General features: G+C 27.8%; 1 protein-coding gene across 3 annotated transcripts in view; it reads left to right on the top strand.

Annotated features, from left to right (window-relative positions):
- Mitf (transcription factor Mitf) overlaps positions 1–15,146 on the top strand; it is a 35,663-nt gene that overhangs the window by 6,626 nt on the left and 13,891 nt on the right. For all 3 annotated transcript variants that reach the window (XM_035086503.1, XM_035086504.1, XM_035086502.1), the window contains 2 exons: positions 4,986–5,193; positions 7,059–7,445. In XM_035086503.1, coding sequence (XP_034942394.1) covers positions 4,986–5,193; positions 7,059–7,445 — 595 coding nt within the window. The remainder of the gene's footprint in view (positions 1–4,985; positions 5,194–7,058; positions 7,446–15,146) is intronic.

Below are 15,146 nucleotides of genomic sequence, written 5' to 3'. Positions count from 1 at the left end.
TCATAGCAAGAGAAAAAAAAAATCATATTAAGAATAGTTTTCGCTTCAAATATTTTAGTAATGAGAAAAAATTTTTATAAGTCTATAGAGTTAATTTGATGAAAAAAAAAGTTACGATAAAAAAGCAGGAAATGACAAAAAAGAATGAAAAAAAAATTTTTTTAACTTTCAAATTTATTTGACGAATTCTTTTTTATTTCATCTTGCGCGTTGAGGAATAAGTACTACAACTATTAGTAAGCGCGTACATGCATTTGCTGAAAGAACAGGTCAAGTGAGCGCAAAATTAAAAAAAAAAAAAAAAATTCTTACCCTTTTATATTTTCTTTGCATATATGCTGAAACATTTTATAATTTAATGAAGGTGCTTAAATCGGTCTGCCTACGTAATTAAAATAAAACTGGTTGAATTAACTTAGCGTTTATAGTTTTTGAAAAGACCGTTGGTTTTCTACGTGTTATAATCATTGCCAAGAACGAAAATAAAATAAAATTATAAAACAGAAGTCTAAAATCTATAACATGAAGTTGCATAAATAAAAAGAATTAAATATAAAGCATTTATTTGGTGATGTTGAGTTTTGTTTTAAAGTGATGCTTTAGTGTATACCAAAGAGCAAGAAACCAGGACGAGGCAATTACTGATGTAGTCAACTTGATTAAGCTACTATGAAGTAGCACGCATGGAAGAGTTAACGACATCATCTCGCATAGGATAGTCATATAATAGCTTAATCAATAGTTGAAATAATCACAAGCATCACTGGATACTGAAATATGTTAGTGTTTTTTAATTATTCAACCGTATAACATGTTTAATTAATATTAATAAATTTACACAAATAATTATTGACATGTATTCAATGTTTTGAAACATTTAAATAAACATTTACTATCATCATTTAATTTATCAATAGAGCAGCTGTAAATTCACTGGCTATTTATTCCGAATCAAAGTATTTTATTATATTAAAAATAAATATTTACAATATCATTGATTTATAATAATAAAATATTTCAAGTCATTGAATATATGTCAAAGTAAATTTTATGCAGAGCTTTTTTTTTTGGTGAAGTCGTCTTGTTTTATTTTTTTTTCATGTTTTATCTTGATATTAAATTTGTTATTGAAAGATAAAATTAATTTTAACAACAACAAAATAATTATATAAATAAACTAGATTAAAATTTAATAATATCCACGATAAGTAGCCAGTACGAACCAGTACAACTTTTTATTTCTTTATGTCTGAAGGATGTTAGCCTTCTTATAAAGTTTTGTGCAAGTTTTCTATTGCTGTAGAAAAGAAAACCACTTTCCATTGCTTGCTCATTGCAATAATGATTATTAGTCTCTTTGTATTATGAAAAAAAAGACAATGACGATTATTATTGCTTTTGTTGCTATTATTTATCTTGTTCAAAAGAAATTTTTCGTTTATCATTGATTTTTATAAAGATTTTTTACTTAATATCTTCTATTGAAAGTAAACTTTACAAGAGTCATGGATATTTTATTTGAAAGTTTTATAGATTCTTGATAGTAAAATATAAAGTCGAGTAAACTTTCATGATTATATTTGAGTTTATTGGAAAAAAAATTTTTTTATAATCTAACTATCGTTTATTTATTCTTTTTTAATAATATTGATTAAAATTCCATAAATTAATACATATTTATTTCTCATTATTACTTTCAACACATAATTTGTTTTTTTTTTCTCTTACAATTTATCTTTCAAAGAATAGAAAAGTTTGCATTACTAGTAAAAATATTTGAAAAATTTTTATTCCTTCATTAGGTTTCATCATTTACAACTTTGACATTCGATATTTCGATATTCTCATATTTTTTGCCATACGAAAAGTTGTAGGTTGTCGTTTCTACTAGCATTCTGGATGAGCCAACAAGAAAATTGGATTTGGCTAAATTTATTCGTAGATTGCCAACTTTCTACGCAAAATTTTGCGATGTGAGATAAAACTGACATATTCCAATATTAGAAGTCAGACTGATGTAGTAGTAACGAAAAGACACTTTTGGTTATCGTGTGTATACATATATATATAAATCTTCAAATTATATTACCATTCGATTCGATAGGTACTTTTGTAGTAAAATAAACAATAATTACGATAGCAAGATAAATTGAAAAAAAAACAAATTTTTCAACTTGATGATGCATAATAACTTGAGTGTTATAGCACTTAATAATATCGGTACATAACAATGTTAAACGTGTACCCGGTAATAGAGTTATTAAACACAATAGAGAGTAAAATAAATGATAAAATAGTGCACTTGAAAAATTCAAATCCAGATGTATTTAGTAGTTTTAACGGATATTCATCCTTTCCCTTACCCTTCTCGTAAATTTAGCTGAGTATGAAAATTGCTGCCGGGGTTAAGATTATACTAAGAGCGACGAAGAGTAGATAAGAGGGGTAGACACAGTATAGCATCTCTTGAAAGTTTTAACACTTTTATTATGCCGAGTCTCAGTTTCCGACTTTCCAACTTCCTGCGGAAGGAAGGAATTTTTAATTTCTAACGATGTTTAATTGTACGGAAGAGAAATCTTGCTCTCTTCCCTTGAGAAAAGGAGGGTAGTAATAGGGAAAAGAGGATTCTAGCCCTACGACCTCGTTATGAAAATATTCTATCGGCTTTCCACCCGAGTATTAAAACTTCTGTCGTCAGGTTACTGTTTTCTCTCTTTTTTTTCTCTCTATTGGATATTTTAGTTTCCCCAATAGGGCTATGAATAGCTATTTTTTTTTTTATTTCATTAAATGGCAAGAATAGATATTTTTTCAGATGATAATTTTTCGTTGATAAAGAGTGTTTAATATTTTGTGGAGTTAGGGAATATAATTTTCTTTGAAGCATAATAAAAGAAGTTAATTCGATAAAATGTGAGTTAATAAAAAACAATAATGAGTATATTATTTTCTCTTGAAGGACATAGAAGGTTCTAAAATTCCTGTGAGCAACTAAAATTGCATAATACCTCTATTTCAGGCTTGCGGGTAGTACGAGTTGGCTTTGTTCCCAAATTGAGAGGTGTCTCTCCAACGGGCTGTATCCTATATGCAATATGCAAGTGAAATGCTACATGGATAAAAGGAAATGAGAAAGAGAAAGATATCAACATTTTAATGGGAGAGTTATAAATCGCCTGATAGAACGCACTCTTGATTCACTTGCTTTAAAAACTGTAGTTGACTTGGATGACATAGTCGTAGAATTCAGTACAATGCTCGTAGCCAATTGACTGTCGGAAATTTGTAGTTAGCTGAGTTATATCTCTAGGGGACTTGAAATGTCAATGTTGCCAATAAAAGTATAAATTGTGCTGGTAGTGCATGAAACATAAATGCAACAAAAATACATATCAATGCACTAGTGAAAGTAGATGATGTACTAGTGTTACCTCTACTGTTATTTATAATATCAATATCAATGATATATCAAATAGTGTGTCATGTTTGTAACTTTCGTTTCCTTGGTGGAACTTCAATGATATGAAATTCTATTACTCATTGACCCCTTTGACTTACTGAAAATCATGCAACACTTTATTTCTTTTTCATATACGCATCAACTCTTTATCTATCTCATTCTCTCTCATTCCACTCACTAGATTAATTCTAAGAAGATGCTGTTGATCAATGCTATTCGTTTATTATGACCGACCAAAACTGGTTAGCAGTGTTTCTCTGCTTCAACTATTTCATCAAAATTTCTTTCCATTTGATTTCTTTTTATACTTCTCTCAATAATCTTATTTTTATGGAATTATTTTTTTTTATATTTCATATTACATAATTGATATGATATTCTATATCTATATATTTACGTTAGAGTCAGGGTCAAGCTCAAGCTCAAGCTCACATCTATATTTATTGTTGTACCGTGGTAAATTTATCTCAAATTTACTTGCCTATATTTTTATCTTTAATGCATTCAAAATGTGTATATGTCAGAGGATAAAAAAAATTTTTTTTTATTCTTTTTATGTTTAAATATTGAAGTTAAATGGTTAATAATGAAAAATATTGGAAGAAAAGCTAAAATATTTGTATAAAAATTCGAATGATTACGAGATTACGAGAGCTATCTTGCAGTCATTAAATGAACTATGAAAACATGTGTATGAATTCTCTTATACCGATTACATTACATAAATTCATAGGATACAGAAGATATATTTGTTTAAAGCATTGGACATGTGATAATTATCATCCCACTAGATATGCTAACATTTGCATATTAAATTATACTCTATGTACACAATGAATCGAGCTTGTCTTTACATTCGATACATACGTAACTCTATTAAAATGACCTATAATTTTTCATTTTCAATACAATTAATATTTATTTGGCTTTACTGGTTTTTGTGAAATATGTCGACATGAATACTATTGTGATACTAAATCAATAAAAGTGTAAGAATATACAATTTGTAAATTTATTGAATTTATTTCATCAATAGTAAATAGAGAATTTAATTTACTGCGAAAAATAAATGAGCTTGGCTTCTATTCAATTTAATTGTATATTTTTCTTTGAATAAATCAATAAGTATTGTACGTTATTTTGAATATTATATAATTGCAAATTTTTTAACAATCCCCTTTGATAAAAAAAAATGACATAAAACAAAGTTAGATTTGCATCAAAGCTTTTATATACATCAATGTTTTTTAAGTAATAATAATTTCAATACTCAAAGAGTAAAAGTAGAAGAGTAATTTAATGTTATTGAATATTTTCAAAATTTATAAAAATGAAATAGAAAGGAAGAAAAAAAATGTCTTATAAAAGATACAATAAAATATTGCATGACATGATCTTTCAAAGTCATTCTCATAAAATGTCAAGTTATATTAGAGAAACACAATTTGACAATAAAAATTCAAACAACATCTGTAAACTATACCATTTTTATTAGTGTTAAAATACTCGGTTTGATTTACAGTCCTCCAACATTTAAAACTGCAACACCAACATCACGAACGCAATTAAAACTTCAATTGATGCGAGAGCAGCTTCAAGAACAAGAAAGGAGAGAAGCAGAATTTCGTCAAAGTTTACAGCAGCAAAGACCAGTAACAGCAGCCCCAAAACCTGTCCCTATTACCCAACTCACAACGATTGGAGTTGATGTTCCACCTCAAGTGCTTCAAGTATGTTATGTTTATATTCTACACACTATACACATGGAATAGTAACATTCATGTTTAACTAAAAAATTCCATTTCAACTTTATCATATTCTGAATTGATATCATCACTAGAATGTGGTTTATTTATTCAGGTCATTTCATATTGTCATAATATTCATTAAATATATTCAGGCAAATATAGATAAATGAAAAATGGTTAGATAAATTGATGGATAAGAAAGAACAGTATATCATAAGTAAAGAAAATTTTTCAGATGAACTCCGTAAGACTTGAACTTAATCACATATAAAACTTGTTTAATGAACTTTTTTTTTTTATCTTTTGTAGTTTATCATAACTTTTATTATAATTATACATTACTGCATGGTGTAAGGTAAATTCTTAGCCCACTGAGTATTAGATAAGATACGATAGTTTGCTTTAGTTTACCTGGTGTGTCTGAAATCTAGGGTTTAGTACCCTACATAGACAGAGAAAGAATACAGCATCATAAGTGAGCTAGTCACTAGCTCCTAGTGTACTCTGTGGAAAGGCAAGAAGTAATAGCTTTTTTCAGATTACCTTGCTAAGCGTGTCATGTGCTCCGCGGAAAGTGAACTTTGTAATGGTCTTCTTTAGATTACCGTGACCATCTACAAGCAGTCTTCATCCCCCTCACTTTATCGCAAACTGCCCTTGCTTCATCCTACAGTACAGAGCCACACAGTAGCGTAACCACCACCTTCTCAGTTTTCTTACTTTTTTCTTTTTTTATTCTTAATCGTGATGGGGTTTTTTTTCTTTAAGAGATAGTGTGGTTAATGATCACTTATCTTTAGAGAAAAAAACAATTTTTAAGTAAAAATAGAGTTACTAAACGGTGAAAAACATTCCATATTTTTCAACTAGTGCTTTTATTAAAACGATGACATTTAGATTTAATGTAATTTTATGATATTGGATGTTTTCATTCTAAAAAGTTTTTCTAGAGCAACGTAAAAATATTATTTGCCTCAACAAATTGACATTAAATAATATTACAATAAAAAGTTTATAAATGAGATAATAAATTTTTTTTAATGTTTGATTGATAATGAAAGATTTATAATTATTAATTTTTTATTACCATTCAATATGTACCATGATAACAAAGACTTCTTATAACAAAGACTTTAAGTTGGGTTCTTTAAAGATATTCAAGTGATGACACGATGATAGATCAATTCAAGCAAATTGTTCCCGTAAAATGCGATTCAAGATTAAGCAATTTTCTAGATAGTCCACGTTGGCAACACAGTCGAGGACGAATTGCGTCATTGGCGAGTCTAGGTCGACTCATAAAGAGATAAGGGCATAGTCTTTGCGTTGTCTTCTTTCCCGTTTATAGAGCCTGGAATTTCGTTCAATTCCGTTCCATCTGGCTCGAGACGCACTGCGATACTCGGAGAAAAATCATGACCGCTGGGGTTTGTTTTATCCCTCTCATTCATTTTATCTCGATGGTGCTTTGCTATATTTCTTTACCCTATGGGGCCACCAATAAAAATATTTTTTCTTTCTTTCTATAATTATACTGTCATATCTTCATGTTTGATCACAACTATCAATTGTTTCATAAATCGTCAAATGATGCTTAATGTTTTTTGATAAACTCATTAGAATAATTCAGAACTGGACAATTGTTGGATTGATCCAATCAACTTCTTTTTTATGAACCTAGATAATGAAAGTTATTGGAAACCTGTTTAAACCACTCTTCTTACCAGGTCTAGGTTCTTGTCCAGGTCTGAAAAACAATTAGAATTCATTTTCTCTTTCTTTGTGTGTGTATTTTTTTTTAAATACCTAAAATATGAATAATAAAAAAGATGATTAAATTATTACAGGTGAAAACAAGACTAGAAAATCCAACTCGATATCATGTAGTGCAGAAGCAGAAGAATCAAGTGAGACAGTATCTTCATGAATCTTTTCGGTCAGTTGACGATCAAGTTTCACAGAGAATTACGAGTTCTAGTTATGGCAGTGATGGTGGAGACGGTAGTAGTGGCTTTACACCGATTGACACAGGATCATTGCAGGGACCTATGGTAGTGCAAAGTGCTCCTCCGGGACCAATGGTTCATCAACCAGAACCACAACAACCCCATCTTGCCTCTTACCCACACACATCTTCACTACTATCTCAGGTATCTGGTGTTTCTGTCAGCCCTGATCCAACTAACGGAGCTATGTCTCCAGGACTTTCCAGTGTAGCTACTAGCAATTCAGAGGTGAGTTATATAATTATGTTACTTATACCAACTAACCAATGAAAATTGAAACATGTTTTTTGTTTTCACACTGCATACGTCTTTAATTATCAAGTTTATTTCATGCTCTTTTACTGTTATTTTTTTATCACTTTACAAATCAAACAGTTCTGAATATGCAAACGTTAAATCTAAAATAAATATCATTGTAGAACACTTGACGATTAGATAATATCTTTATTTTTAAACCATCGAATTTTCATTTTTACTAATATGCTATAATGAATCTGTTGATTTTGGTATTTAACATTTTATACTTAAAAAAAAAAAACAAAGTAAATGATTATTTTTTTCTTCAATTACTGTTTATTTTTCTTAACGTATATTAGTGCGGTCATTCATAAAATATTTGATTGTATGACGAGTGAAGATTAATTAAAAAATCATTCTCTAAAAAATACAAAGAAAGAGTAATTAAACATTATATGATCACTAATAAAGTACAATTATTGACCTCATGCTATAATCATCACCCTAATCAATTAAAAAAAATTAAAGATATAACAAATACAAGTTTTTTTAATTAAAAAGTTCAACGTACTGCCCTATTACATTTTCTCAGAAAAATATCTTCAATGTTTGTGAGAAAAAATATAGATGAACATCATTTTTAAAGTTAATCAAAAATACTTGGTAATTAAATTATTTTTATTTATTTCAATGAAATAGAATTATTCAATTAGATGTTCTTTTTCTTTTCTTTTAAATTAGTGATGTTTATATAAATATTGTTAAACATTAATTTAATAATTTTAAAGTTTAAAAAAAGATCAGTTTAAATGTCTTCATCTATTATGTTTTTGGTTCAACATGAATATTCTTTCTTTGTCTTTTCTATTATCTGTCCTTTGAAAATGAGACTCAACATAAATGATGTCGTCGCTAAAGCGTTAATCCCAGTTTCAACAGCAGTCTAATCGGATCGTTAAACATTCGGTATATGCATACCATGGACGACGAAAGTTTTCGAGACAAAATTTGATATAAAAATATCGTATGTAAAATAGTATTAGCTGCTAAATGACTTTGAATGGGATTATTCAATTTTCAGATCTTAAATTATTGTTAATAGGATTCATGGAAAATTTTTTCTCGTTACATTATTTTTTATTTAAAAAATAAAAAAGGACTATTTGAATTTAAATTTTTTTTTAAAAAGAAATTATTATATTATAATATTTTATTATATTATAAATGACATATCTGTCGTGAATTAAAAGTATTTAAAAATATTATTTATGGTTAAAGAACAAATTTGAGTGTAAACAGGGAAAAAATTTATTTTAGCCGCTTAACTAAAAGTCATGAATACACATTTAATGTTTGCGTCAGTTCAGCGAAACTACAATTTCCGTAATTCACGGTCTCTTGACATTCGCGTGACACCTCGTATTTCATGATCACCATAGTACAGTGTCTTACTATACGGAGAGAGGCACATTCATAAGAGAGTGCAGGAAACTTGTTCACACAGGAGTTTACGTACGTGCTTTGTTGACTTTAAAGTGTTTCTAGCGTTAGATGTTTAATAGTAAAGTAGAGTCCATCGGAAATATGGTTGCTCATAGATAGAAAATAGTTTTCCCAATAACTAAATAATATATGGAGTATTTCATTATAATGTATATCTGAATTTATTTTTAGTGAGTAAAATAATTCTAAACATAACAACCCATTTTATGACTAAGTAGTCTATCATTTGCTATAAAATATACTTTACATCTATCATTTATTTTATCATTAAAAAATATGGTTAAAATTGTATGAATAATTTTGTTAAAAAATACTAGTATGTGACATAATATTTTTTCGTTATTATACTTAGTTTTCTTATGATATGTTGTATGTGTAGTTGTTTTTCATATTGTAAAAAATATTAATATTTAACTTGGTAAAAAAAATATTTTGTTTTTGAGAGCATGATTAATAACAGAATAAAAAACAGTAAAAGAAAAAAGCTACAATACCCTATCGCCTGAAGCATTTATGATCATTATTTGGGTCACATATGCATACTGGTATATAAAAAAAACAAGTCTGAAAAATATTCAATTTTTTATTTCACTTTACATGTCGATCATCGTCAAGTTTTATTTTTTTTTCTTATAAAAAGCAACCTATTGATTTGTTAAAAAGAATAATAAAATTATGATTCATGTTATAAAGTGAACAGTTTTTGCATTACATGCTTTATTTAATAATTATTGTTATTAAGAAATAATTTATTAAGTGGAAATAATTATTAAAAACAACTAATTACTACTAAGTAAATAATAATTTGCAGTATAAAAAAGGAGATATTGAAATTTGAGTCATAGGTGATAGGGAAATTTTGAAAATTTGAAATGTCATTTAGACTAATGAGTCCATTATAGAATGAGTAAATTGATAATGATGTTTGTATTAATTATTAGCTATCGGATACATTATGTATACTTCGAAGCTTCTAGATTTTTATCAATTTTTACATTATTGTCTTCTTACATTTCTCTTATCAAGATAAAACATAAATTACAACACCTTCGACATTAACCCAAATTCAATTCATTGTTGACTTTTAAATGAAAATGAGTTAAAATATATTCTCATCACATCAAATATCAACTGCTATGCCTCAATAATTTTTTAAACTGATTATATGAGTCATTAATCTATATCTATACATAGATAGAAATTTTTTTATGACCAATTACCATCAAAATATTTATTAAACATTAAATAATATATTTCTTTTTCATCAAAAAAATATTTCTAAAATATTTTTCAAACATTTAACATACATATAATAAATATATATTATTAAAATACTCCAAAATACGTTCAATTACAGTATATGGTTTTCTCACCATCATTTAAATTATTCAAATAATTATATAAATTATGTATATATGTGTGCGTGTGTAAAACGATTTCGAAAATATATCCAATATAATAGTAGAATAGAATGTATACTAAGGAATGATTGTGACACACCGATCAGTATGATTGTTCGTCACAGAATGAAAGATTAACTACAATGAATCGACGCGAGACATTAATGTGCTCACTCTTTGACTGTTATATAATCAACGTTGTCGACATCTGCCTTTATTTTCTTTCTGCTTTACTACTCGGCTTCTTCGTTATTATTATTTTCTTTTTTTTTTTTTAGCCATACTCAATTTATTATTAAATTCCGGCAGTATATAACTGAGGACAATAATTTTGTCTACATGCATTTATATTTCTCGTCACTCGCTCGATAAATGTATTTTGGCACATATTATGGTGCTATGATTAATGGGACTGACGATAAATTGAAATTTTGAAGAATATTATTATTTGGGTGTATATTTATAATAATTGTTAAATAATACAAAATTAATAATACTGTTAATTTGTGAGTAATTAATTAATGATTAACATGATAAAAAAATGGAATTTTATAAGTGTCTGTGTATTACGGTAATTTCTTTCAAATTCATCGTGGAGAAGATTAAGTGGTGGAAATATACACAGAGTCAAACGGTGTGACAACGTTACAAGGTTTCAGTCGACTACAATCGAGCGCACTGACTGGATCGATCGTCTAGTGTATTTTTATTTGATTTCATTTTCCTGTAGATCAATTGTTATATTACTAAATTATTTCAAATTTAACCATTTTTAAAGTGAAGTAAATAATTAAACATTCAAATGTTGACTGAAAATAATTTATTAATTAAATAAATTTAATATATTTGAATTATAAATGAAATCAGTTTATAGTTGATGTGTTGTGTGATGATCGATTGTTGATTAAATATTTGATAGATGGAATGAAATAGTGGTGGAAGATCCCAAGATATTGATGAGTATTTAAAGAGTCACGACAAGATGCTCATTTTATAGTGTCGAAAAGGCAAAAGTTTAGTACACCCCTAACTTTTGATAGTGATCTTGTTTCACCTTCGTGAGAGCAACGATTGATTGACGATTGGGATCAGGGACATAAAACAAGTTACGATCAGTTCCTATAAAATAGTGTATTTTTGTTATCCAAATAAACGTACAAGAAGTATTGAAATAAACACAATTATATTTAGTGTCTTTGGAGAAATTAACGTAAAGTTTTAATGAGCATTCAACGGAAGAAAGGAAAACAATTTCCAATATTTCGTTTTTTTTTTCTGCTCAAGCTGAATCTATTGAGGCAATAATTTTCTCATGATCACAACCATAAAACATTGTTTACTAGTCTACAACTGAATTTGCCAGAAACTACAGTATTGGGTAACCACAACCTTGGTTCTTGGTTTGTAATTGTTAAGACTAGATAGTTGGTGAAACGTTGCAAACGGGAAAACACACAAGGCTGCAAGTCGAGGCTTGAGGATATTACCAAGTACAACAGACGCAAGAAGCAACGTGGAAGAAGAGAATAAACAATAAAGTGAGAAGGAAAATAAAGCCTTAGGCTCAACTCTGCAATGAATCCGTTTACCTCAGGAATGGAATTCAAACTGCCGTGAAATGTGTAGTGTGTGATCTACGTAATTACATGTACAGAAAGAGAATGAAAGTTAACTTGGACCTGTTCAAAGAAATTCCAGACTGACTTATGTGCTAAAACAAATTTCATGAACTTGTCAATTAAAGAAAATAAAATAAAACGTAGGAAAGGTTCAAGTTCTTCTTGACATAACGAATTGGACAGTGGTCTCTTGCATGTCCGTTCTCGTTTTCGTAGAATTTGGACCTGGTGAGAGTTGGACACGTATTTACACAAGTACGCAACCGGCAAGCAACGAGTGCGCGCGTGGTTTCGATCCACCGAACTCAAACGTGCCCTGAATTTTACATACATGAATCTATCTTTCGTCTGTGGAATATAGTATGGTATTCGGCCAAGCGGCAAACTCGTCGCGACTGGCTCCGGTCTTTCTGTGCGCTAGATACGGATTTTCGATTCACTCAACGACTCAAGAAAAGAGAGATTGTCTTGAATTTATTTCAGTAAACTTCTGAGACAAGTGTCACATTGAAAAAAAAGACAACACCAGAAACATTATTTTTTAGCAGTCATAATAAGAAATAAGGACGAAATATTATCTTACCTTGCATCTCTATTGTGATTATCCTTACAATCAAAGTTACAGATAATCAAATTGATCTTAAAAAATGCCAGTATTTAATATAATTGCTAGACGTTGTAAGGTGAGTAGTCAACAACACACAACTCCAAAATTAATTCAAATATTTTATTCATGATATTGTGATGGATTATGATATATTTATTTCATTATCATGACTTTGACTTCTTTTCAATTTGTATCTAGATTAGTTTAAATAATTTTAGAAGAAAACATTCGAATTATTTGATAATTGATATACTTGTATTGTAGATGATTGAATTAAATTGAGAAGATGATGAATATTAAAATTGAATTTAAGCGATATAATAACGATATTGTCTCCAAAATGCATTTCAGTATATAATATTTTTCTTATATCAACTAGTTGTGTATCGTCTTTGCGGTAACTTTAGTCGAGACATGATAGGCCACAAGGCGTCAGAGATAAGATGTCTTATCATGATTCTGATGGAAGTGTGTCTTTTTTTTGACTACCTCTTCTTTTCTGTTATCTTTTTGCTTTTACATTTGCTTACTCTTGATGCTCTTATCTTTCTACTTGGCTGCTTCACTATACCTTTTTTGGTCTCATTTTTCTTTGTTTTATAGTTTGTACCTTTCTTTTACTATTCTTTTAACCCTTGTTATTCTATTTATGATATCATTTAATCATAACTCATCAACACTTACCGATTACTTATGGTAACTCTCTGTAAATATGGATCATCTTTTAGGTACTACTGAACTTATAGCTTATCAATAAATATATATTATATTCTTATAATGTTATGAGTTTTATTCAAAAACATTGAGTAAATGAAATTCTTATTGTTGATCAAATAATAATTATTGTAAAATTATATTGAGATTTTGCAGAGATAGGGAAGATTTTTCTATAACCATTTCTTTTGAAGTAAAATGATATTGTTGACTGATCACTAAGTGAAATATGAGAAACCATTATGATTTGATGACATTAAATGTCACTAGGTTTAAATATCAAAATAGATTGACGTACGAGTAATTAAAAAAATAAAATAAAAAAAGCATATTATTAAATATTAATTTATTTTTTTTTTTTCAAGCTAAAATAATTTACTTTGATTTTTAAAATCACTTGTAATTCTTTGTGAGAAAAATTTAATTTTAATGAGTTTATAACAAAACTGTAGTTTAGAAAAAAAGAGAATGGAAAAAATAACTTGTAATCTTAAAACATCAGAAAAACGTGCGAGAATAAAGAGAAGAAGAAAATTAAATGAATAAACTCAGAAACACGCAAGCACAAATATATTAAATTTTGTAAAGAAGTGCAAGCTGTTGAAAGATTTAAAATTGGTAATGTGCAACCTTGTTGTTATCAAAGTTTTATCTTTAGTTTCTGATAAATTACAGCTTACATGAGAAACAGTTATGTAATTGAAATCAATCAAATAAACAGTAAATTATTTCAATAATAAAATTTTTTTTTAAACAATACTTTGCATAATAATGATAGCATAATTTATAATAAAAATAAGTTTTAGTCATCTAATATTTAAATTAATTATTATTTTTTATTTTAACTTACGTAAACGTGATAATTTTAATTGATAAAAATGAATTATGAGTGTTTTAAACTTATAGTATATTTGTATGTTTTTTAGTTATTTTATATCAATTCATTAAGTCGCGTTCCATTTTATTTTAATTTTTATACAATGTTGACACAAGGATAAAAATTGTATTTAACATTACTGTGTTAATATATATTAATGTATACTCTGAAAAATATTTTATTTATCTTGGAATTATATTCTTCAAGTACAGTTAAAAACTTTAGCTTGGTGTTCAAGTGGGATATACCAGTTATTATCATTTTTAATTGCGGATTTTATTGCTATTTAGAGATAAATTGACAATCAAATCATGTCAAGTGGAAAAGATTAAAAATCTAGAAAATCCATTTAAATATTTATAAAAAAGTTTTTTCTTAATATTTATTCTAAGAAAAAAATATTATTTTTATTTAAGATAAATTGTAGAAACTATTATTTGTAATTTTCTTCATTTCGGCTCACTTTATATAACAAACAAATAATCATGACGGATATCATTTCTAAAGAAAAAAAATATTTAATTCATAAAAATGAAAAATGTAATACTCCGAATAGCTATTTTTTATTTTTTCCTCGTCTCTCTGCAAGTGTCAATTCAAATGAATCGTCGATCATGGCATCATTCGTTTCTGGTTTGCATATGCGTTTGACACCTGATAGTAATAAAGTTTTGTAAATTTTTAATTAATTCCACCAACAAAAAAAAAATATAATAATTAGCATACACACAGTAACACCACTTGTTGCTCTCATTTTTATGCTGATATATTTAGTTAATACATATTTCATGTAAATGAAATATCACCACCATAGAGTGACAAAAAGAAATTGAAATTCATATAGATTTGAAAATTAAATCAATTAATAAAATACCATATTGTGACGTAAAAAGAGAAAAAAAAACAGGATAGTAAGTTACCTAATAACAGAAACGGAATGATGTTATCGTCAAAATGACATGTCAAATAATT

This window comes from Chelonus insularis, unplaced genomic scaffold, assembly GCF_013357705.1.
Source record: "Chelonus insularis isolate UGA/USDA-ARS -01 unplaced genomic scaffold, ASM1335770v1 contig_401_pilon, whole genome shotgun sequence".
NCBI lineage: Eukaryota > Metazoa > Arthropoda > Insecta > Hymenoptera > Braconidae > Chelonus > Chelonus insularis.
The sequence above is the reverse complement of the archived record's forward strand: the minus strand, read 5'-3'. Positions and strand labels throughout refer to the sequence as shown.